This window comes from Pristiophorus japonicus, chromosome 13, assembly GCF_044704955.1.
Source record: "Pristiophorus japonicus isolate sPriJap1 chromosome 13, sPriJap1.hap1, whole genome shotgun sequence".
Lineage (NCBI taxonomy): Eukaryota > Metazoa > Chordata > Chondrichthyes > Pristiophoridae > Pristiophorus > Pristiophorus japonicus.
The window spans coordinates 14,366,383-14,391,258 of record NC_091989.1 but is presented as its reverse complement, the minus strand read 5'-3'; the positions used below and the strand labels follow the sequence as shown (position 1 = coordinate 14,391,258).

The 24,876-nt window shown below is 44.8% G+C and overlaps 1 protein-coding gene across 4 annotated transcripts in view; it reads left to right on the top strand.

Annotated features, from left to right (window-relative positions):
* The first annotated feature begins 7,457 nt into the window (after window positions 1-7,457).
* The window catches only part of usp6nl (USP6 N-terminal like), a 266,108-nt gene continuing 248,689 nt past the window's right edge, over window positions 7,458-24,876 (top strand). For 2 of the 4 annotated variants that reach the window (XM_070897165.1, XM_070897162.1), the window contains exons 1-2: window positions 7,458-7,643; window positions 10,959-11,039. In XM_070897165.1, the coding sequence (XP_070753266.1) occupies window positions 11,036-11,039 (4 nt within the window). In that variant the 5' untranslated portion in view covers window positions 7,458-7,643; window positions 10,959-11,035. Of the gene's footprint in view, window positions 7,644-7,937; window positions 8,083-10,958; window positions 11,040-24,876 lie in introns of those variants that run through there. The other 2 variants (XM_070897163.1, XM_070897164.1) reach the window with 2 other exon arrangements.

The window sequence follows — 24,876 nt, the reverse complement described above, 5'->3', positions numbered from 1 at the left end:
GCCACCACACGTGTGACCGGGCAATGGCCTTCATTAACGCAATGCCAGGGTGCTCTCTGTGGAGTTCCCTGATGAACGCTTCCCTTCCTTTCTGGGGTATGACTACCCGGCTGCCCCATAACAGGCAGTCGGCTTGGATGGAGAGTTCATCCATCCGTCTTTGAAACGGCCTGATTTCCTCGGGGGGCACGCCCTATGTGCGGGCGCCCAGTCCCCAGTCAGGACACATTTCTTTATCATAGATATGAGGGGGTCCCTGTTGGTCCAGAGTTTGATCTGGCGGGCTGTGATGGGGGAGCCCGCAGTGTCAAAAGCCTCAACGGCCATGACCACCTCGGCGCTCTGCTCCGACGCCCCCTCGGTGGTGGCCAGTGGGAGCCTGCTGAGCGCGTCAGTGCAATTTTAGGTGCCTGGCCGGTGCCGTATGGTGTAGTCATATGCAGCCAGCGTGAGGGCCCATCACTGTATGCGAGCTGACGCATTAGCGTTGACAGCCTTGCTGTCGTAAACAGGGATGTTAACGGCTTGTGGTCCGTCTCTAGCTCGAACCGTCTACCGAAAAGGTACTGGTGCATCTTTTTCACACCGTACAAACACGCGAGTACCTCCTTCTCGACCATGCCGTATCCACGCTCTGCCTGGGAGAGCAACCTGGAGGCGTAAGCCACTAGTTGGAGTTGGCCATCATCGTTACCTTGCTGCAAAACACACCCAACCCCATAGGATGACGCATCGCATGTTAAAACCAGTTTTTTACAGGGGTCACACAAAGTCAACAGTTTGTTGGAATACAGCAGGTTCCTCGCCTTATTGAAAGCCCGTTCGTGACAATCCCCCAAGACCATTGACAACCTTTACGGAGGAGCATGTGTAACGGCTCCAACAATGTACTTAAGTTCGGCAGGAAGTTCCCAAAATAGTTCAAGAGTCTCAGGAATTATCGCAACTCCGACGTGTTGCTGGGCCTGGGCGCCCGGCGAATCGCCTCAGTTTTTGATTCAGTGGGCCGGATCCCGTCTGCGGCAACCCTCCTGCCCAGGAACTCTACCTCTGGGGCCAAAAACAAGCACTTGGCCTTTTTCAGCCGCAGGCCCACCTGTTCCAATCGGCATAGCACTTCCTCCAGGTGCGGAGGTGTTCCTCAGTGTCTCGACCCGTTATAAGGATGTCGTCTTGGAACACGATCGTTCCAGGGATGGACTTGAGCAAGCTTTCCATGTTTCGCTGGAAGATAGCCGCTGCCGAACGAATGCCAAACGGGCACCTATTGTAAACAAATAATCCTTTGTGTGTCGTGATGGTGGTCAGAAACTTGGATTCTTCAGCCAGTTCCTGAGTCATGTAGGTCGAAGTGAGGTCCAGCTTCGTGAACAGCTTACCACCTGCCAGCACGGCAAAAAGGTCCTCCGCTCTCGGGAGCGGGTATTGGTCTTGCAGCGACACTCGGTTGATGGTGGATTTGTAGTCGCCACAAATCCTAACCGAGCCATCTGCTTTGAGGACGGGAACAATGGGACTTGCCCAGTCACTGAATTCAACGGGTGAAATTATGCCCTCTCTGAGCAGCCTGTCCAATTCACTTTCAATTTTCTCACGCATCACATACGGCACCACTCTGGCTTTGTGGTGCACTGGTCTGGCGTCCGGAGTGATGTGTATCACTACTTTGGTGTCCTTGAACGTTCCGACACCGGGTTGAAAGAGTGACTCGAATTTTTGCAATACCTGCGAGCATGAACTTCGCTCCACGAATGAAATGGCGTGCACATCCCCCCATTTCCAATTCATCTCAGCTAGCCAACTCCTCCCCAAGAGCGCGGGGCCATTTCCTGGAATAATCCAGAGTGGCAACTGGTTCTGTGATCCATTATGCGTTACCACCAAGTTTGCACTGCCCAGCACTGGAATGATCTCTTTGGTGTACATCCGTAGCTGCGTCTCAATGCGTTCCAATTTGGGCCTGCTAGCTCTGTGTGGTCATAGTCTCTCACATTGTTGGGCGCTCATGAGGGACTGGCTAGCTCCGGTATCCAGCTCCATGTGCACCGGAATGCCATTTGGCGTTTTGGTATATGAGCTGTGGACGTCAGCCACATGAACTCTCTGAACTTCAGCCTTCATGGTAGTTCCCCAGGCTTCATCCTGCATTTCAGACCCCTCATCTGGTTCGTCTGACTCACAGACTAGCCTCGCTACTGCCTTTTTGCACATCCTGGCCAGCTGTCCCTTGACATTACAAATCCTACAGGTGTAAAGTTGGAACCTGCAGATTTTTGCAATGTGTCTGCTCCCACATCTCCAACATGAGCTGAGATTGCTGTTGACAAAAGGACTATTCCCAGGCATTCCTCTCTGATGGCCCCTTTGGCTGTTTCTAAGCACTCTGATGGGGGGTGTTAATTGTCCCATCACAGGATGTATTGTTCCCCGTGATGGCATGAATTGCCGATCCCCTTTCCATTGTCCCTGTTGCAGGCCCACCCTGGAGCTACTGGAACTAGTTGCTGCCTGGACGGTGTCAAATTGCCCTTGCCTGCCTGCCTGGACGGTGTCGAATTGCCCTTGCCTGCCTGTGGGGTTCTGTGTCATTTTTATAACATTGATTCCCTGATTCAACGCAACTTTAAAACCAGGGCTGTGTGCGTAGATTAGCTTGGTCTCTTCTTCCCCTGCCATAAAGGTCTGAGCTATCAACGCCGCCCCTTCCAAAGTCAAATCCTTAGTCTTTATAAGCTTCCTGAAAATGCCGGCATGATTAATGCCCTTGCTGAAAAAGTCCTTTAACATCTCCCCGCTGCAGGCATCGGAGAACTTATAGAGACTGGCCAAACGCCGCAGTTCCGCCACGAAGTCCGAGATGTTTTGACCCTCCCGACGCCGGTGAGAGTAGAACCGGTGCCGGGCCATGTGTACGCTAGTTGCCGGCTTGAGATGCTCACTGATCAGCTGGCTGAGCTCTTCGAAGGACTTGTCCGCTGGCTTTTGGGGTGGGAGCAGGTCTTTCATTAGCGCAAACGTCTGTGGACCACAGCTGGTCAGTAGATGCGCCCTCCGCTTGTCAGCCGCTGCCTCTTCCAGCCAGTCCTTTGTGACAAAGCTCTGCTGGAGTCTTTCCACAAATCGTCCCAGTCCTCACCCACACAGTAGCATTCCTCTGTGCCACCGGTGGCCATCCTCGTGGTTCGGTGATTCTCGTCGCTAGATGTAGTGTCTCTGCATCTTGTTACAAATTCACACGAGGCATGGGTATATCAGACACGGTCACTCTGTGACCTTCACTTTATTCCCAGGACTAAAGAGTGTTGATCCTGGGTGGGACCTCCCCTTTTATACCTGGAAGCCCAGGTGAGGAGCTCACTCCCTGTGGTCAGGGTGTGCATTACAAGGGTACAGGTACAGTTACATACTTATAGTCATTGCAAGATGGTGAAATACATGACAATCCACACATGCCATTGTCCATCCCCCTTTTAGAGGAGGACTCTGGCCACGTTGCTGGACGACGTCTTGGTACCACCTTGGATACGGTCATGGTGCGAGGGAGGGGGGGTTAGGATGAGAGAGGGAGGGGAGAGGAGGGACCGCAGGTAAAAGACGTTCAGTGCAGGGGTTGTTCTTTCGTTGTTTTGTTACTGTTTTGTAATTTTATAAAAGTTTTAAAAGTTTCCCAAATCTGTTTATTAAAAGTTCACAATAATGCTTAATAAATGTTATTCCAGTTTGCAAATTACATTTACAATGTTTAATAAATCTTACTCAAGTTAGTTTGTTAAATAAATTCTTTTGTTCAACTTAACCATTCCTGTGTAGTGTCTCATTTGCAGAATAAAAGAGGGAATAGTCAACATGGTGGGATAGAGTGGGCAGGCAACAGTGAAACGTGCCGTTCACTGTTCAAGCAAAGCGATGAATTATGAGCTGCTGACATAAGGCTTTTGCAGTGGCAAAAGGTCCACAAGGCCGCCCCTGTGGTGGAGGAGGGAAGGGTTCATCGCCAGGTGCCTCGTCCCCCTTCTCCTCCACCTCTCCCCCTGACGATGTTGCGTGTGGCTATATGGCTGTCATTATAGCGATGCTTGGCTTGTGTCTAGGTTCCGGAGGGGGTTCATGAGCCAGGTGGCGAGGCCGTAACCTTTGTCCTCCAGCATCCAGCTCTGGCCTTGTGGCTGATGCTCGAACAGATATGAGGCAGTGCTCTCATGCAAGATGAAAGCATCATGGATGCTCCTGGAAATTGTGTATTTACTGCCATGACACGCTGAGCATGGTCACAGATGATCTGTACATTCAGGGAGTGGAATCCCTTTCGTTTTCGGTAAACCTCTGGTACTCGCAGGGTGATGTGCGTAAATCAATGGCAGCCTGAACCTTGGGGAAGCCAGCAATTCGTGCAAAACCTACAGCCCTCTCATTCTGTGCCTCCTTGGTCATTGGGAACTTTATAAAGTCCATCCTGCGTGCGTACAGTGCAGTAGTATAAGATAATGAGGGGTCTCGATAAGATAGATGCAGAGGGGATATTTCCACTCAGAGGAATCTAGGACTAGAGGGCATAGTGTCAGAATAAGGGGTCGCCCATTCAAAACTGGGATGAGGAGAAATTTCTTCCCTGAGGGTTGTAAATTTGTGGAATTCTGTACCCCAGAGCTGTGGAGGCTGGGTCATTGAATATATTTAAGGTGGAGATAGATTTTTGAGCGATAAGGGAGTGAAGGGTTATGGGGAGCGGGCAGGGAAGTGGAACTGATTTCATGATCAGATCAGCCTTGATCTTATTAACTGGCGGAGCAGGCTCGAGGGGCCAAATGGCCTACTACTGCTCCTATTTGTTATGTTCTTTGTCATCTGGCGAATGCAGCGATGTGTAGCGCGCTGCGAGATGGAGCTTATGTCCCCTGCTGATGCCTGAAAGGAGCTGAAGGCATAGTATGCAAGTGCCGCAGTCACCTTCACAGTCCTGATGCTGCTAGTAGGCTGTAGGTCTGCCTTTATCAGCTGGCATATCTTTGTGATCACCTCTCTTTGGAAGCGCAGCCTTCGAACGCACTGTGCCTCAGACAGCTGCAGATATGAACGCTGTTCCCTGTAAACTCGTTGGGCGTAAGGCCTCCTCCCCTTACGTCTGCGAGCTCTTTGATTACGCTCAAAGTGCTCTTGAATAAACCTTCTTCCAGCTCGATGCTGCATAGTAAAAGCAACCAGGAATAATGGCAGAGATATTATAGCCCCATTTTTTAAAATGTCCTTAAATATCCTTAAAAACGAACTACGAACTATGAACTAACATAAAGCTCAGTGTGTAAAATGCAGCCTTCCCCCCAAATCCTTTTATGCACTGAACTTCTGCTCCGTTTTTCAAGATGGCGCCGTTAGTGCCGAGTGCCCCCCTGGATCTGACCTGGTAAGACTTGATTTTTTCAGACATGTTTTTAGGTCGGTGATAAAAATGGCGGTATCGCCGAATTTTCCGTCCCCGGCGATAGCGCAGTGTTGCACACCGATTGATGTCATAAAAACAGCTAAAAAAACGGGCTGCCGATAATCTTTAGCCCCGGCGCAAAACGGCTGCTGAATTTTCCGATTGGGCGCTAAATTTTGTGCAACTTGTTACTCGACAAAAATTTTTATTTTTTCAGCTTTGCCATGGCGCTAAATGGGCGCAAACCTGCTGAATTTCTAGCCCTTTTACTTCCTACTTAACCATATCTCAGCTATAACTGGAAAAATCTATTTACCTCGAGATTAAGCTGTGGATTGCAGAGTTTGTTAAAAGTTATAGATACAATCCATATGTATATTTCAAAAATATTGTTACCTCCAACCGTTCAGTTTCAGTTATTCACCTTCATGACCGTAAGCACAATTTGAGACACTGAAAAAAATTTATACTTTTCCTGACAATGAAAATAAAATGTGTTCCGGTATCGGGAGTAAAAGGGCAGTGTGTCTAATCCACTGTACCACCCACTCTCAGTTAATCACTAATGTCTTCAGTCACAACATTATTAACTGAAGTATCTACTGGAAGTCAGCATTTCACAAACCATGAGTCATTTTCAATCAGGCAAGTATAAACAAGTCAAGCACAACCAGCAAAAGGAAGGCACCATGCCTGATGTAGCACTCATTCGCATTTAAAATGGGCCAGGTTCTCATGGTGGTAACAGTTTTTGTCAGAGGCTATTTAAATCATAAGTTATTTATAATAACTAATTAAAACAATTATTTAGTTCTGCCAACATCCCATTATCCTTCCCAACCAAACAGCTGTTTGCAACTTGAAATTGGGACTGGAGTGCATCATCACCTCCGGCAACCAAATTTTGATTTAAGTTACTGACAAAGTTTAATTTGTTTATTGTGTCGGGTTTAGTGCCGCCCCCGCCCCCCTGCCCTTTAGCCAGGGGGCACTTGCGTAATTTGTGTCTCTGGTGCCCTCAAAAAAAAAAGGGGCACTTGATTTTATGATTATGTTTTACAGATACAACTCAAAATAGTTGCAGCTTGAAATTACTTTGAGACTTCCTGAACTATTATTGACTTAGAAGTGATATGAGTCAGCGACACAATCAAATGATGAAGTGCCAGCTTGGCTCCAGTGGCAGCATTCTTGCTTCTGAATCAGAAGGTTGTAAACTCACCGCAGGATTTGAAGATTGTGATTCGGGCTGATAATTCACTGCAGTATTGTCTGAGACACTGTCTGCTTTCAGGTCGATATGAAAGTTTCATCAGAAAAAGTAGGGGGTGTAAACATCCGTCCATCAACCAACACGAAGATCAACTGACTCTTCATCTCATTAGCTATTTGTGGGACTTTGCAGCGTGCCAACTAGTTGCCATGACAACAGCAGTCCAAAAAATAATTTACTATGTGAAACACCTTGGGCTGCCCTGAGATGATGTTATGTGTGTGCGGAATTGATCAGGAACGGAAAACAATAAATCAGTGCAACAGACAATGTGGGGGCTATTTCTTTTAAAAATAACTACCAAGTTGTTTTATTCTACCTATAATAACCAATTTGCTTCATACAATTGTGTAAGTTATGGCAATGAGGAAGGTGCTAACCCTTAATTCCTAGTCTTTAAAAGGGGAGCTAGAGAAGCACATGAGGGAGAAAGGGAGAGAAGGATAGGGAGAGATAAAGAAGAAATAAAAAAGCGCTGAAACCCATTCTCCATCGGTGCCACCTGACCTGCTGAGTATTTCCAGCACTTTCAGATTTCCAGCATTAACAAGTATTTTGGCTTTTGCGGAGAGTTGAAGAGGGGGTGGCGGCAGGAGGAATGGAGCATACAGGGCTGGCATGGGGCAGTCGGGCCGAATGGCCAGGAGCAGCAGCAGCAGCAGGCTCCAGGTGCTGTGTCAATGTCCCAGGTGGGGATGTGGCAGTGCCCAGTGGCCCGGAAGTGATTCCCGGGACGGGTCGGGAGCCGCCAGTTGGCCCAGTGCAGCGCGAGCGGGCGCCGTTTCCATAGTTCCCGCTGTTTGAAAACCGGCCTGAAAATCGAGCGCGGGCCGGGCCGCACTGGGAGGGGGACGACGACGACTGAAGCTGACGAGAAGGGACCGAGAGAAAAACACCAGAGTTCATTGAAAAAAAAAATGTAGCGTCGAACGTATGAGGGTGAAAACTGAGGTAAATATATCGGCGAAAAAAAGGTTTTGTTTTCTTTCCGGCTCTTACAACTTATTTCTGGGTGCTTTTTGTTTTTTTTTAAAAAAACAATGAGTGAGCCATAATCTGTATTTTGTCCGTGGCCTCTCGCTGCCGCGGAGTGCAGGCTCACCCGGGCGCCGCAACCTACCGTGTTGCTCTCCCGCCCCCCCCCCCCCCCCTTTCGCCTCTCCCCATTGGCCGTCAGTCTGCGTCTTCGGTCCCGCCCGCTCTTCCGATTGGCTGGTGGCTCACGTCAATCAGCGCCAGCCGCGGCTTCCGTCCCCCTCCCCCTTGCAGCAAAGCTTGGTTGGCTGGCGACATTAATGCCAGTGAGAGAGAGAAACACACAATTGGTTAGTGAGAGCTGCGTCTGATTTATTTACTGAATATTTGTGTTGCGAGGATTTAAACTGACAATGTAATTTTTTTTCCTTCCACTTTTTTGCGGGGTGGGGGGGGGGTGGGTGTTTGAAAGGAGAGCGCCGTGGTATTTTGCTTCTAATATTTGCTTTTAGCATTTTACTTCAGGAGTTGTGCAAACCATATTTTCTCTTTATTTGTGTCTCCCTACTCACACTCGATTAATTCACGCCAGTGTAGAAATTTAACTTCGAACGAAACTTGTGGGAAGGTAGAAGTGTGGGGAAAAAAACGATAGGTTCTTCTCCTTTTCCTGCTTCACTGGTCCCACAATATTTATTTATTTTTATTTTTTGGGGAAGTCCTCCCCCTGAAAGTCGAGCTGCTCTGCTGGGGTGAGGCGGAGGCACTGATCTTTCGCCACTCCTGCCCTGGCGAAACCTGCTTTGTGAGACTTGTGAAAAAACCAGGAAGAAACAAAACACGAGTCTTTTTAAACGCCTTGTTTCTTTCGGGATTGAAAATGGTCGCAAATCTCTTGCGCAAATTGCGAATTTGACATGTGGGACCAAGGAATTTTAGCAGCTTCACCGACAATGTGAATTAACAAACAGATAGTTGGTAAGCACGACCATAAAACTCATGATTATTTTGGCATTAAATGGAAGGCTGTTTGCCTCACATTTTGGGTCAAGGGTGAAACTTGTGTGTGTCCACACTTTACTTTGAGTATACATTAAGTCTTTTGGACAAGATTGGTTTAACTTTGATTAAGCATCAGCAAACACCAAGAATATTATATGAACGAATTCTGCTTTGAATATTTTTTCTGGCCTTTTGTTTTGCAAAATCAAACCTGGGACATTCAATTCAGAACACTGTCAAAAGTAAATTATAGTGACTACACATACGCAATAGAGTTTAGAAAACCTAACTACCCTTTACATTGTTCTTTGATATTTACGTTAACATAATCTTTTGAAATAAACTTACTGAATTTCTGAAAAAGAAATCAATTGCCACCTGTATATATTTCTGTCTATAAAAACAATTTGTATTTATATAGCACCTTTTAATGTAGTAAAACGTCCCAAGACCTTTCACAGGAGCATTGTTAAACAAAATTTGACACTGAGCCACATGGGAGATATTAGGACCAATGCGAGGTAGGTTTTCAAGAGCGTCTTAATGGAGAAGAGAGAGACGGAGAGATTTAGGTAGGGAATTTCACAGCTTTGGGCCTAGGCAATAGAAGGCACGGCCGCCAATGGTGGACAGTGAAAATCGGGAATTCCCAAGAGGTCAGAATTGGAGGAGTGTAGAGATATTGGAGGATTGTAGGGCTGGAGGAGGTTACAGAGATAGGGAGGGACGTTGCTGGATCGAGAGCCAATGTAGGTCAGCAGGCACAGAACAGGTCTTGGTGCAAGTTAGGATACAGGCAGCAGAATTTTGGATGGGAGCAAAGTGGGAGGCCAGCCAGGGGAGCATTGGAATAATCAAGCCTCCAGGTAAAAAAGGCACGGATGAGTGTTTCAGCAGCAGATGAACTGAGGCAGGAGCGGAAACAGACGATGTTACGAAGGTGGGGGTCGGCAGCCTTAGTGATGGAGGAGATATGTGATCGGAAACTCAACTCGGGACCAGAAAAGACGCCAGGGTTGTGAACAGTCTGGTTCACAAATATAAATTAAAATTGCATCTTTCAAACAGGATGCTATCACCAGTTTGATCTTAAACTGTTTTACCAGCTTGTTGTGAAGAATTTACTTATTTTTAAAACCGTTTTAAGTGCACTCGTAGTTATTGTAAGCTAAAGTACTTAAGTTATTCTTCACTGATCTCCACTGATGTTGATTAAGATTAGTTTGGAGCAGGAGCATGGTTTCTAAAACCTGTATTTGACACCTATGCTTTATCGTAGTTGAGTTAACAAAGTCTGTCCCACATCTGTGATCAGTTCCATCTGTCGTAAGTAATCACTGGCTTCCACCAAGCTTTAAAATAAAATGCAAAGAAAAAAAAAAATACACCCCCCTCAAATGTTGCAGTTTGAACTGTGCAAATATTTCTTGAGTGTGGTGGATTCTGCAGCTGTGTGTGATGGAGTGGCAGATACACTAATTTTGGTTACAGTGCTTGGGAATGCTGTTGTTCTTATTGGGGCCAGGGTGTGCAGCATTTGGGCCAAAGAAATAAAACTAAGTTAAATTTAAAACAAGTTTTAGTATCTTCAGTGTTCTGCCTCCCAGCCCCTGAGGATGAATGTGCAGTTTAAGGGACTGGATTTAGGTAGAGCAATATTGCAAAAACTGAATAAAATGTTGTAACTTAAACAAGACAACTCTCAAGTCAGATCTGTGAGGCTACAAAGACCAGAGGAATGGATTGGGCAAGTGGATTTTGATAGAGAAATTGTTAGAAGTACAAGTAAAGGTAAATAATGCAGTGTTCAACTTAAAACAAAAATGTTAGGAAAATCCCACAGATTCTGAATTGCAGGAAAAGGTTGGCATAGATTGCTCGCCAGTAACGAGATGGTTTGTAACTTTTTGGCAGACTTGGCAAAGCTACAAATGCCTAATTGGAGAAATTGGTAAGATGGCTATCAGCAACCAACCTGGTTTGATGGCCAATGGCAGATCACCCATTCTAAATATGTGCGCCAAACCAACAAAATGGTCAAAATCTATTTAAATATAGGTGGTACGATAGTCAAACCCAATCCTGTTCTTGCTCTCTAATCCAGCAGGGGAACTGGTGAGCAACCAGGGGTGGGTATCCTGGCTAATTTACACCCCATCCCCAGTTGTGGGGCTCATAGTCTTGCCCTGCAGAATATATTTCGACAAGTACAAATTGAACTGGAGACACAGATGCTAGATATATCTGCCTAATAAATACAATCATCTGTATAAACTTTTTTTAATATAGGGCATGAGCTCCTCTCTCAGGATAAATAATTACAGATCAGGACCATATCTCGATCACATGCAGACGAACACACCATTATGAGTGAGTAAATGTTTCTATGCTTGAAAGTGAGTTGATGTTGTATTGTAAAGTTAGTCATTTTAGAGCTGTTTAAATCGCATCATCTATGTCGAGTGTGGAAACAGCAAATTTACCGTATATCAACTTGAATTACCGAAGTAAAATACTTTCTATTAAAACCAGTTATACTGTTTAAAATTACGAGATTACTGAAGGATGAAATAAATTTGCGGAAGAAATTTCCTTTTAGTTTAAGTGATTTAGGTTTTGTTGAAAAGATTTATTTATTGATGTTACAGTCCAACATCTGGATAGGTCCAATGTGTTTAGTTGATACTGAATGTGTTAATTGATCTGGAACTGACCAGTAGATGATTGAAAAGGAGATGGAAAGATTTGAAGTACAATTTATTTGTGATTACACTGTACATTTAGTATTTGTAGTGGCATAGTGCGAAATGAAGGCATTACAAATATTTTTGCAGGACCATTTTCAAGTTGCTAATTTTACATTGACACATGGCTCTTTTCAAGGACATGGCAAAGCTACCTTTTAAATTAAATGTGATCAAAGGACATTATTACTTTCAGCATTCACTTTCTTGTTCTCTGTTTAAGGTGTGGCATTTGGTAATTTCGTTCATTCCCTTGCCACTGACTCCATCCCTCTCTCTGGCAACTATCTGAGGCTGAACCAGACCATTTGCAACCTTGGTGTCGTATTTGACCCTGAGATGAGCTTCTGACTACATATTCGCGCCATCACCAAGACCGCCTACTTCCATCTCCGTAATATCGCCTGACTCTGCCCCTGTCTTAGCTCATCTATTTCTGAAACCGCAAGCCTTTGTTACCTCTAGACATGGCTATTCCATCCTCTGCTGGCCGCTTCCCATCATCCACCCTCCATAAATTTGAGTTCATCCAAAATTCTGCTGCCCATGTCCTAACTTGCACCAAGTCCCGTTCGCCTATCACCCCTGTGCTCGCTGACCTACGTTAGCTTCCGGTCTGGCAACGCCTCAAGTTTAAAATTCTCAACCTTATTTTCAAATCCCTCCATGGCCTCACCCCTCCCTATCTCTGTAGCCTTCTCCAGTCCTTCAAGCCTTCGAGATCTATGCGCTCTTCCAAATCTGGCCTCTTGTGCATCCTCGATTTTAATTGTTCCACCATTGGTGGCCGTGCCTTCAGCTGGCTAGGCTCTAAGCTCTGGAATTCCCTCCCTAAACCTCTCTGCCTCTCTAGCTCTCCTCCTTTTAAGACGCTGCTTAAAACATACATCTTTGACCAAGCTTTTGGTAACCTGTACTATTATTTCCTTATGTGGCTCGGTGTTTGATAACATTCCTGTGAAGTGCCTTGAGGCGTTCTACTGCATTTAAGGTACAATATAAATGCAAGTTTTAGTTTTTTTATTATTACTACGTACTACTAAAATTAGTGAAGATATTCTTGACTTTTTTCCCCAAAGCTGATATTTATCACTGTGTATTCAATAGATTGTTTCAATCTTAATTATTTTAAATATATAATGTATCCAACCTTTGACAGTTTAACATTCTCACTATTAGTTGCCAGCCGACTAGCATTATTGATCCACTGGCCGATTGGAAAAATGTATGGCGACTCCCCCATCACAACCTCAGATTGTTTTCACTTTATTCTTGGCCAATAGGCAAGCTTATTGCAGGGGAAGATGGACAAAGAGCTAATTTGTTCCCTATGTCGTAGTGAGCTCCACTTGAGTGGTACATCTTATTTAGCATGAGAGTAACAAAACTTATTCATGTTTGTGTTTGGCAAATTGGAGTATTAATCATGGTTCGGACTTGAGCTTACAGCTGTCACAACTAGTCTACTGTTCATTCAAAATTATTTTGTGCTTAAATAATTAATTGTACAGTCATTTGAATTGATCAATAAAACAGTAGTGGAAGAATTTTGTGCACATAAAAAAAAATTGAATTCAGTGACTTTGGATTCATTGTAAACTTGAGGTAATCCAAAACTTGGCAGCCCGTGTCCAAACTCTCTCCAAATCGTGCTCGCTGACCTACATTGGCTCCCGGTTAAGCAACGCCTTGATTTCAAAATTCTCATCCTTGTTTACAAATCCCTTCATGGCGTCACCCCTCCCTGTCTCTGTAATTTCCTTCAGCTTCAACCCCACGAGATATCTGTGCTCCTCAAATTCTACCCTCTTGAGCATCCCTCATTATAACTGCTCAACCATCGGGGCCGTGCCATTAGCTGCCTAGGCCCCAAGCTCTGGAACTCCCTCCCTAAACCTCTCCGCCTCTTTACCTCTCTCTCCTCCATTAAGATGCTCCTTAAAATCTACCTCTTGGACCAAGCTTTTGGTTATTGCCGAAATTTCTTCTTATGTGGCTCGGTGTCAAATTTATTTGTTTTGTCTAAAAACACTCTTATGAAGCGCCTTGGGACATTTTACTACATTAAAGGTACTATATAAATACAAGTTGTTGTGCACTGTTGAAAGACTACTGGAAAGAATAGTAGGACTATTGTCATTATGATTACCCTGGCTGTTAAAAACCCATTAAATTAAGTTGAAGATTTGATTTGTACCTTAAAACAAAATAGCTGAATAAACTGGTCTCTCAATGCCATTTTGATTCACTTGAAAATGTACCATGTGAGGTGAATTTCAAATAAAAAAATAAATTATTAACTTGCATTAATGTCTTTCACAACCTCAGGATGTCCAAAGTGCTTCACAGCCAATGATGTACTTTTGTAGTGTAGTCACTGTTGTAATGTAGGCAAATAGAATATGACGTGTGATTTTAGCATTAATGTTTTATCTTGATGCAAACACTGTGGCCATTTAAAAAAAATTTACTTTCAGATTTTAGGAACCTGCAACACTTAATGCTTTGTCCAGTTTTTTTTCTTGTTTTCTTCAGTGAACCGTAAAACATAGACGCAGAGTCTGTGTAATCTCTAATCGTCAAATTGTAAAATTATAAATTTACTGCTTCAGTTTTAGTTTGGATTTAGTGAAAGAAAAATATTTTTGAAAAAATACTGCAGTAATTAAAAGTTTTTCATCACATCTCTTGTTTCGGAGCTGTGGTGTGTTTTTGATATCACCATCTGAGTTTGTAATTACAACAGTTAATTGTTTTGTTGTAAACATTCACTTGAAAGCAGGTACAGAAGAAATTAGTTCAGAACTCTTGGTTTAAAAATTTGGGAGTATTGTAGAGATTAAGGGCCCAAGTTTCCACATGATAAAAAACGGGCGCCCCTCCGAGCTGGGTGCCTGTTTTTCGCACCTAAAACGGCGCCGGAAAAAAAACGAGCAATTCTGGAGCGCTTTGCAGCTCCTTGTCTGCTTGGCACGGCGCCCGGGGGGCGGAGCCTACACTCGCACCGATTTTGTAAGTGGGACGGGGCGGGTACTATTTAAATTAGTTTTTTTCCTGCCGGCAACGCTGCACGTGCGCGTTGGAGCGTTCGCGCATGCTCTGTGTGAAAAAAACATTGGCACTCGGCCATTTTTGTAGTTCTTTGTAGCTGTTTAGTTTTTGAACATTTTTTAATAAAAGTACATTGCCATCAGCACAGAGGCTTCTTGTAGCAGTGAGAAGGGTGCAGGAAATGCAGGGAGCCGTCGGGAAATGGCTCCTCAATTTCTGAGGCTTCCTGCAGCCTTCTCTCTTTCCCGCCAGCTGTCTGGAACGGTTCCATTCCCTCTCCCCCCCCCCCCCCCCCCACCCGCGTTCGGCCGGCTCCCTCCCCCCCCCCCCCCCCCCCCCCCCCGCGTTCGGTTGGCTCCCTCCCACGTTCGTCGGCTCCCTTCCCCCCCCACCCACCCGCGTTCGGTCGGCTCCCTCCTCTTCCCCCCCCCCCCCCCCCCCGGGCCCGCGTTCGGTCGGCTCCCTCCTCCCCCCCCCCCCACGTCCCGCCCGCGTTCGGTCGGCTCCCTCCTCCCCCCAGCCCGCGTTCGGTCGGCTCCCTCATTTTGTGAGGCTTGCTGCACCATTCTTCCTGGCTGAAGCACTTTCACACAGGTAGGAAGATGGTTTATTTAATCTTTTCTTTGCTTATAAATGTTTATTCAGGTTGGATTTATTAGTATTATATTTGTATAAGTATAAATAAGGATTGATTGTAGAATTTAATGAGTTCCCTTTCCCCCCCCTCCCCCCCCCACCTCGTTCTGGACGCCTGATTTGTAACCTGCGCCTGATTTTTTTTAATGTGTAGAACAGGTTTTTTCAGTTCTACAAAAATCTTCACTTGCTCCATTCTACTTTAGTTTGGAGTACGTTTTCACTGTGGAAACTTTCAAATCAGGCGTCAGTGGCCGGACACGCCCCCTTTTGAAGAAAAAATTCTGTTCCAAAGTAAAACTGTTCTACCTGACTAGAACTGCAGAAAAAAAAATGTGGAGAATTGCGAATTCTAAGATAGTCCGTTCTCCACCAGTTGCTCCTAAAAATCAGGCGCAAATCATGTGGAAACTTGGGCCCTAAGCTTTAGAGTAAAAGGAAAATTACCTTGAATGTGGATATGAAAAAAAGTAGTAATTTAATTGAGTAATTTGTATTAGAACTCTAATCCTTGTGAATCCCCCGCCCCTGTGAATCAAATTTGAAATGATTTTGTTGGGAACACATTGCTCCCCTCCCTGTAGTTGTGTTCTATTGTAATTATCTTAGAAAAAAATTGAGCCATGTCTGTAAAACTGAAGATTGCAATACTCTTCATTGGTTTGTAAAAGGAGGTAACAACAAGAAAACAAGTACATTCTTGATGAAGAAAATGCTTATATGCATTGATGCATTTTTAGATTTGGTGCTTAGGTGATACTGCAAAGTATATTTCTCTATACAGATATATACCAGCTGATTCTCCAAGGCCATCGGTTCAAGTTCCCACTTTAGAGACTTAAGCACGCAATCTAGGTTGGCGACCAGTGAAACACTGGGGCAATAATGATTGTTGGTGATGCTGTCTTTTGGATGAGATGTTAAACGTCTGCCTGTTCAGGTGGACATAAAGGATCCCATGGCAGTATTGATAAACAGTAAGGGAGTTCTCCCGGTGTCCTGACCAACATTTATCCCACAACTAACACCACCAAAACACATTAACTGGCCATTTATCTCGTGTCTCTTCATAATGACAACAGGTGAGCAGAACTGCCCTTGACTCAAGGTAACCATCGACCTACTATGGTATAAAGGAAACTTCGTAAAATTGGGATTAAATGGAAAACCTTTGAAGGGCTCGTGTCATACTTGACACAAAGGAAGACGGTTGTGATTGCTGGATTCATTAATTCCAGCCCAGGACAGGGAAGAGTTCCTCAGTGCAGTGTTGTCAGCCAGGTCATCTTAAGCTACTTCGTCAGTGACACCACTCCTTCTTAAGATCAAGAGTGAGGTTGTTTGCTGACTATTCCACAGTGTTCAATGCCTACACCATCAACATCTTAGGGTTCACCATTGACAAGAAGCTGAACTGGAACAGCCATATCAACACCATGACGACTGGAGTAGGGCAGAGGCAGGGTATTCTGTGACAAGTGGCTTACCTCTTGACCCCTTAAAGCCTCCATTATTTACAAGGCTTGTCAGGGATTGATACCCATTGCAACAGCACTGGAGAAACTCTGCACCATCCAGGAAAGAACAGATTGTTTGCTCGGTACTCCTGCCCCTACGCTCGTTATTCACCCACTCCACCATTGATGCACTATTGTGCGGTATATACCATCTCCGTGATCCACTACAGCAGCTCACCACATTTACTTTGAAAGCACTTCTCACTCCTATGGCCTTTACCAGTAAGGGCAAGAGCAGCAAGCTCGTGGAACCACCCATCGCTTGGAAATTTCCCTCCAAGTGTCACAGCATCCTTACTTGAACATGTATAGCAATTTCTTCATTGACACTAGGTCAGAATCCTGAAACTTCCTTTCCAAGACCATTTTAGGAGCATTATCATTGCAGGGACTGCAGCAGTTCAAAGAGAAGCACCAGCTCGGCTGCTAGGGATGGGCAAAATTCTTTTGCCTTGCCTATGTCATTGCATCCTTTACGGATGACACCAAATTGTGAGTGATAGTAATTACTGAGGGGAGGACTGCAACAAATTACAGGAGGACATTAATAAACTTGCAGAATGGGCATATAATTGGCAAATGAAGTTCAACACATAAATGTGAGGTTTTACATTTTGGTAGGAGGTCACTCAATACTTGGAGGGCGAGAGTCTAGGTGGGGTAGAGGAACAAAGGGATCTCGGAGTACCAAGACACAAATCGCTAAAAGTTGCGACAGGTAAGCAAGGACGTTAAAAAAAAAAAAGCAAACGCAGCACTGGGGTTTATTTCTTGAGATATAGAATTGCAAAGTAGGTAAGTTATGCTAAACCTATATCGAACCTTGGTTCGACCACACTTGGAGTACTGCGTATAGTTCTGGTCACCATATTATAAAAAGGATATAGAAGCAGTGGAGAGGGTGCAGAGAAGATTTGCAAGGATGATACCAGGGTATACATATCAGGAAAGGATGAACAGGCTGGGTCTCTTTCTCTTGAAAAAAGAAGGATGAGGGGTGACCAAACAGAGGTCTTTAAAATTATGAAAGGTTTTGAGAGTGGATAGAGAGAGAATGTTTCCACTTGTGGGGAAGAGCTTAACTAGAGGGATGGAGTACAAAAGCAGAGGAGGTCCTTCTGCAACTGTATAGGGTATTGGTGAGGCCGCACCTGGAGTACTGCGTGCAGTTTTGGTCGCCTTACTTAAGGAAGGATATACTGGCTTTGGAGGGGGTACAGAGACGATTCACTAGGTTGATTCCGGAAATGAGGGGGTTACCTTATGATGATAGGTTGAGTAGACTGGGTCTTTACTCCTTGGAGTTCAGAAGGATGAGGGGTGATCTTATAGAAACATTTAAAATAATGAAGGGGATAGACGGGATAGAGGCGGAGAGGTTGTTTCCACTGGTCGGGGAGACTAGAACTAGGGGGCACAGCCTCAAAATAGGGGAGCCAATTTAAAACCGAGTTGAGAAGGAATTCCTTCTCCCAGAGGGTTGTGAATCTGTGGAATTCTCTGCCCAAGGAAGCAGTTGAGGCTAGCTCATTGAATGTATTCAAATCACAGATAGATAGATTTTTAACTAATAAGGGAATTAAGGGTTATGGGGAGCGGGCGGGTAAGTGGAGCTGAGTCCACGGCTAGATCAGCCATGATCTTGTTGAATGGCGGAGCAGGCTCGAGGGGCTAGATGGCCTACTCCTGTTCCTAATTCTTATGTTCTTATGTGTGTTCTTATGTAGAGGCCATCAATATAAGGTGGTCACCAATCGGGAATTCAGAAGAAAATTCTTTAACCAGAGAGGTGAGAATGTAGGACTCCTTACCACGGCATGGATGAAGCGAATAGTATGGATACATTTAAGGGGAGGCTAGGCATGCATATGAGGGAGAAGGGAATAGCGGGTTAAGAACATAAGAAATAGGAGCAGGAGTAGGCCATATGGCTCCTCGAACCTGTTCTGCCATTTAATACGATCATGGCTGATCCAATCATGGGCTCGGGTCCCTGCCCACTCCCAATAATCCCTTAATCCCTTATCGGTTAAGAAACTGTCTCTGTCTTAAATTTATTAAATGTCCCGGCTTCCATAGTTCTAAGGCAGCGAATTCCACAGATTTACAACCCTCCGAGAAGAAATTCCTCCTCATCTCAGTTTTAAAAGGGCGGCCCCTTATTCTAAGATCGTGCCCATTAGTTCTAGTCTCCCCCATCATTTCTGCATCCACCTTGCCAAGCACCCTCATAACCTTATACGTTTCGATAAGATCACCTCTCATTCTTCTGAATTCCAGTGAGTAGAGGCCCAACCTACTCAACCTTTCCTCATACGTCAACTCCCTCATCTCCGGAATCAACCTTGTGAATCTTCTCTGAACTGCCTCCAAAGCAAGTATATCTTTTCGTAAATATGGAAATCAAAATTGTACGTAGTATTCCAGGTGTGACCTCACCAATATCCTGTATAACTGTAGCAAGACTTCCCTGCTTTTATACTGCAACCCCTTTGCAATAAAGGCCAAGATTTCATTGGCCTTTTTTATCACTTGCTGTACCTGCATACTATCCTTTTGTGTTTCATGCACAAGTATCCCCAGGTCCCACTGTACTGCAGCACTTTTCAATTTTTCTCCATTTTAGATGATAACTTGCTCTTGGATTTTTTTTTCTGCCAATGTGCAGGTGATTTTAACCTCCATATTGATTGGACAAATCAAATTGGTCAGGTTAGCCTTGAGGAAGAGTGCATAAGGGACGGGTTCCTTGAGCAGTATGTAACGGAACCAACCAGGGGGCAGGCTATCTTAGATCTGGTCCTGTGTAATGAAACAAGATTAATAAACAATCTCCGAGTAAAGGATCCCCTTGGAATGTGTGATAGTAGCATGATTGAATTTCAAATTCAGATGGAGGGTGAGAAAGTTGGATCTCTAACCAGCGTACTAAGCTTAAATAAAGGAGTTTATGAAGGTATGAGGGCTGAGTTGGCTAAAGTGGTGGACAGGGAAAATAGATTCAAGTGTAGGATGGTTGATGAACATTGGTGTATATTTAAGGAGATATTTCACAACGCTCAAGAAAAACATCCTCCAGTGAGGAGGAAAGGATATAAGAGAAAAGATAGCCATCCGTGGCTAACTAAAGAAATAAAGGACGGAATCCAATTAAAAACAAGGGTATACAATGTGGCCAAAACAGAAGATTGGGAAGCGTTTAAAAGCCAACAAAGAATGACTAAAAAAAAATGGTTAAGAAAGGAAAGATAGACTATGAAAGTAAACTAGCACGAAACATAAAAACAGATAGCAAGAGTTTTTATAGGTATATAAAAAGGAAAAGAGTGGCTAGAGTAAATGTTCGTTCCTTAGAGGACGAAACCAGGGAAATAGTAATGGGGATCTCCCCAGAATCCAGGGAATCAAAGGAATTTTGGTAAATTGCAACCAATGCATCCACTATCCCTGCCGCTACTTCTCAAGACCCTAGGATGCAAGCCATCAGGCCCAGGGGATTTATCCGCCTTTAGTCCTATTATCTTACTGAATACCATCTCCTTCGTGATTATGTTAAGTTCCTCCCCCCCCCACCCCCATAGCCCTTTGACTGTCCACTGTCAGAATATTGTTGGTGTCTTACTGTAAAGACTGATACAAAATATTTGTTCAGAGTTTCTGCCATCTCCATGTTCCCCATTACTAAATCCTCGGTCTCGTCCTCTAAGGACCATTTATGCGGATAGATTTAGATGACAGATTAGGAAAAGGGGAGGTGCAAAGAGACCTGGGTGTCATGGTACATCAGTCATTGAAGGTTGGCATGCAGGTGCAGCAGGCGGTTAAGAAAGCAAATGGCATGTTGGCCTTCATAGCAAGGGGATTTGAGTACAGGGGCAGGGAGGTGTTGCTACAGTTGTACAGGGCATTGGTGAGGCCACACCTGGAGTATTGTGTACAGTTTTGGTCTCCTAACCTGAGGAAGGACATTCTTGCTATTGAGGGAGTGCAGCGAAGGTTCACCAGACTGATTCCCGGGATGGCGGGACTGACCTATCAAGAAAGACTGGATCAACTGGGCTTGTATTCACTGGAGTTCAGAAGAATGAGAGGGGACCTCATAGAAACGTTTAAAATTCTGACGGGGTTAGACAGGTTAGATGCAGGAAGAATGTTCCCAATGTTGGGGAAGTCCAGAACCAGAGGTCACAGTCTAAGGATAAGGGGTAAGCCATTTAGGACCGAGATGCGGAGGAACTTCTTCACCCAGAGAGTGGTGAACCTGTGGAATTCTCTACCACAGAAAGTTGTTGAGGCCAATTCACTAAATATATTCAAAAAGGAGTTAGATGAGGTCCTTACTACTAGGGGGATCAAGGGGTATGGCGAGAAAGCAGGAATGGGGTACTGAAGTTTCATGTTCAGCCATGAACTCATTGAATGGCGGTGCAGGCTAGAAGGGCCGAATGGCCTACTCCTGCACCTATTTTCTATGTTTCTATGTTTCTATGAGGAAAGACGGGAGGAGGCTCGAGTGGAGCATAAATGCCGGCGTGGATTGGTTGGGCCAAATGGCCTGCTTCTTTGCTATATATCCTATGTAAACCCGAGAACAAAAAGTGCTTAAGGTGTGGGGTTTGAAGCTGAGATATGGGTAAATAGGACACCAAGATTATGCACGTTCGGTGTTAGCCTGAATAAGCAGCTGAGGAAGGGCATTATTGATGGACTAAGTGGAATATAATTTTGCGATTCATGTGTTTTATTTTCTTTAATATTGGTTTAAGATATCTTGTATTGGTGGAACTCCTAAAAGCATTCCCAAAGCTGCTTTTGCATTTGCTTTTTTTTCCCTCAAAGATTCTGCTTTGATTGATTTCATTATGTGGTGAGTCTGCGGCTGCTCAGGAATTCAACCCATTCATAAATTAAAAGCACCAATGGCACCACAAATAACTGTTCCCATGCAAGATTGTATGTGTGACCCATCTGTGACAGTGACTGTAATTCCCGTATTGGACTGTGCAGTCACCTGAGAACTCACTTTGAGTGGAAGCAAGTCTTCCTCGATTTCGAGGGACTGCCTATAATGTATGTGTGCAGCTGTTCAAAACATTTACAGTTGTGTTTCTGGCCATACAACTTTCTCAATGTCACGAGCAGATCCTCCCATAAAGGCCAAAAATATTAAAAAAGCAATGTTGAGCTTAAAGCTCAGTCTGCTTGCAGCTGACACAAACTTGGCCAGGAGCAGTTGCAGTGCCAGAGGTGCCCACTTAAATTTGCATTTGGGGCATTGGACGTTTGTCATCCTATTGCCTGAGGCAATAGAGTGCCTCTCATGGCTGTGCTGTGTAACATCAGATGGGCTAGAAATTCAGTTTTTGGCGCTATCGTTTTTTCCCCGTCATTTTTTGAAAAAAATACCACTTTTTTAAGGGGGTAAAATTGGCAAAAAAAAAATGCGCTCGACGGCAAAAATCGGCGTTGCACGAGGATTCGCAGTGGAAACCACGGTCCTTGCCAACTTTAGCCGAGGCCCATCACCGCCAAAAATACAGGCCCTGGGAGGGGAGAGAAAACACACAAAAATTGCAAAAATAAAAAAATCAGAAAACATTCACTATACACTTAACTAATGAATCGCTGAAAAATAATTAAAAAAAATAAAAACTTCAACGTCCCTTTTGTGTACGTCTTTATACCAACTGCTGTTTCTGGGGCTTCAATGCAGGCTTTTCTTAGTTTTTTCACCCTGAGTACGGGTTTGCCGAATGGCCAATTATAAGCGGTAGCATTTTTTTTGGTGTTGCACGTCATCAATCCGCTTTTTGTCAATATTTCGAAACTGCCAGTCTTTAACTTTGGCCAATTTAAGTGAGTAGTTTTACCAGCAAAAAAGGCGAAATATTGCCGAAAAAACATGCACAAGGCTGGCCAATTTCTCCCCGATGTGTCTTATCTTATTAAAGGTACTGCCCGAAAGGCAATTGAGCCTTTGGGCCAAGAAGGTCCCAGCTTTTCTGCAGTTAGCTGCAGCACCTCTGGACTAGCATCACAGAAATCATCCAGGATTCCAATGCCTGATTGTTGCTCAGTAACTCCTGCTAGAAATGTGTATATTTGGATGCCTTATGATAATATTGGGGTTGGCTGTAATTCATATTGAATAATCTACTGGCAGTTGCTGTTCAGGTTCATGTGAATAATGGTCACTTGAATGAGGTACAGGAAGGCTGCCGATTGCTCGGGAACTCGACTGCAGCTTGAGTCAGCACTTGGTGCTTCCACAATGCTGTTAGGTGACGAAGGGGGAGCATGTTTAAAATGTGGTCCACGTGACCGTTCGAAATTTAATGCATTTTTCCCCTTTTTATTATACCTGATGAAATGTATTACTTATAGGAAGGAAGAATATAAATATCATCCAGTGTTCCAGTTTATAGTGGATATGTGACTTAATGTAATGGAAATTCTTGTAAGATGACATCCCACCACAAGAGCATTTTGCATCATATCAGTATAAATAATACATTTCAATTCGGAAAGGTTTTGTTAAATTGACAAACGTATCAAGTAAATTCTTTTTGGGTTTTAGAAAACACTGATGTATGAAGTAGTTGGGATGTCCAATAATATTTCACTCTTTCATTGGAGGCAATAATACATATACCTCGAAACAATTCGATTTCATTATTTATTGCGTTATAAGCAGATTTTGAACAACAATAAAATTGTTTGCAAATTACTATTATTGAAGCAGAAGCTGGTTCTTGAAATAGTTTCTGGTCACAAGGCTCAAACGTAATGGCCTTTTCAAACAAAAAGCATTTTGGACAGCTAAACTTCACACGGTATCATTTACAGAAGACCTTTAAGTATATAGGCCCCAAGTTTCCACACGCGGCAAAACAGGCGCCCCTCCGAGCTGGGCGCCCGTTTTTCGCGCCGAAAACGGCGCCTGAAAAAAAAAACGCGCTATTCTCGAGCGCTTTGCAGCTCGATGTCAGCTTGGCGCGGCGCCCAGGGGGCGGAGCCTACCACTCGCGCCGATTTTGTAAGTAGGAGGGGGCGGGTACCATTTAAATGAGTTTTCTTTCGTGCCGGCAACCCTGCGCGTGCGCGTCGGCCATTTTTGTAGTTCTTTGTAGCTGTTCAATTTTTAACATTTTTTAATAAAAACCACATTGCCCTTCCAGGATCAGCACTGAGGCTTCTTGCAGCAGTGAGAAGGCTGCAGGAAGCCTCAGAAATTGAGGCAGCCATTTCCCGACGGGCCCGACCGACGGCAAGGGCCCCCCCCCCCCCCCCCCCTCTGCTGTCGGGAACGGCTGCCTCCTCACTGCCTCCCCCCCCCCCCCCCCCCGCCGTCGGGAATGGCTGCCTTCTCCCTGCCTCCCTTCCCCCCTCTGCCGTCGACGGCTGCCTCCTCCCTGCCTCCCCCCCGCTGCCGTCTGGAACGCCTGCCTCCCCCCCGCCCCCTGCTGCTGTCGGGAACAGCTGCCTCCTCCCCCCCTGCCGTCGGGAACGGCTGCCTCCTCCCTGCTTCCCCCCCGCTGCCGTCGGGAATGGCTGCCTCAACTTGTGAGGCTTCCTGCAGCCTTCTCCCTGCCTGAAGCACTTTCACACATGTAGGAACATGGTTTATTTAATCTTTTCTTTGCTTATAAATTTTTATTCAGGTTGGAATTATTTGTATAATATTTGTATAAGTATAAATAAGGATTTATTGTGGAATGTAATGACTTCCCTTCTCCCCCCCCCCCCCCCACCGCCCCCACCTCGTTCCGGAAGCCTAATTTGTAACCTGCGCCTGATTTTTTAATGTGTAGACAAGGTTTTTTCAGGCCGACAAAAATCTTCACTTGCTCCATTCTAAGTTAGTTTGGAGTACGTTTTCACTGAAAACTTTCAAATCAGGCGGCAGTGGCCGGTCACGCCCCCTTTTTGAAAAAAAAATTCTGTTCAAAAGTGAAACTGTTCTACATGACTAGAACTGCAGAAAACTTAAATGTGGAGAATTGCGATTTCTAAGATACTCCGTTCTCCACCAGTTGCTCCTAAAAATCAGGAGCAAATCATGTGGAAACTTGGGGCCATAGAATTTAAGCACTGCTTACTTCAAATTCACCATGGGAATCGTGTTCTGCAACTGACAAAGTCCCGTTCAGAGACATGAAGACACTTCAAAGCCATCAAGTAATTTGCAGTAGAAATGAGAAGAAAAACTGCAAATGCTGGAAGAGAACAAAATATTGGAAATAGTTGACCTCCTGTGCT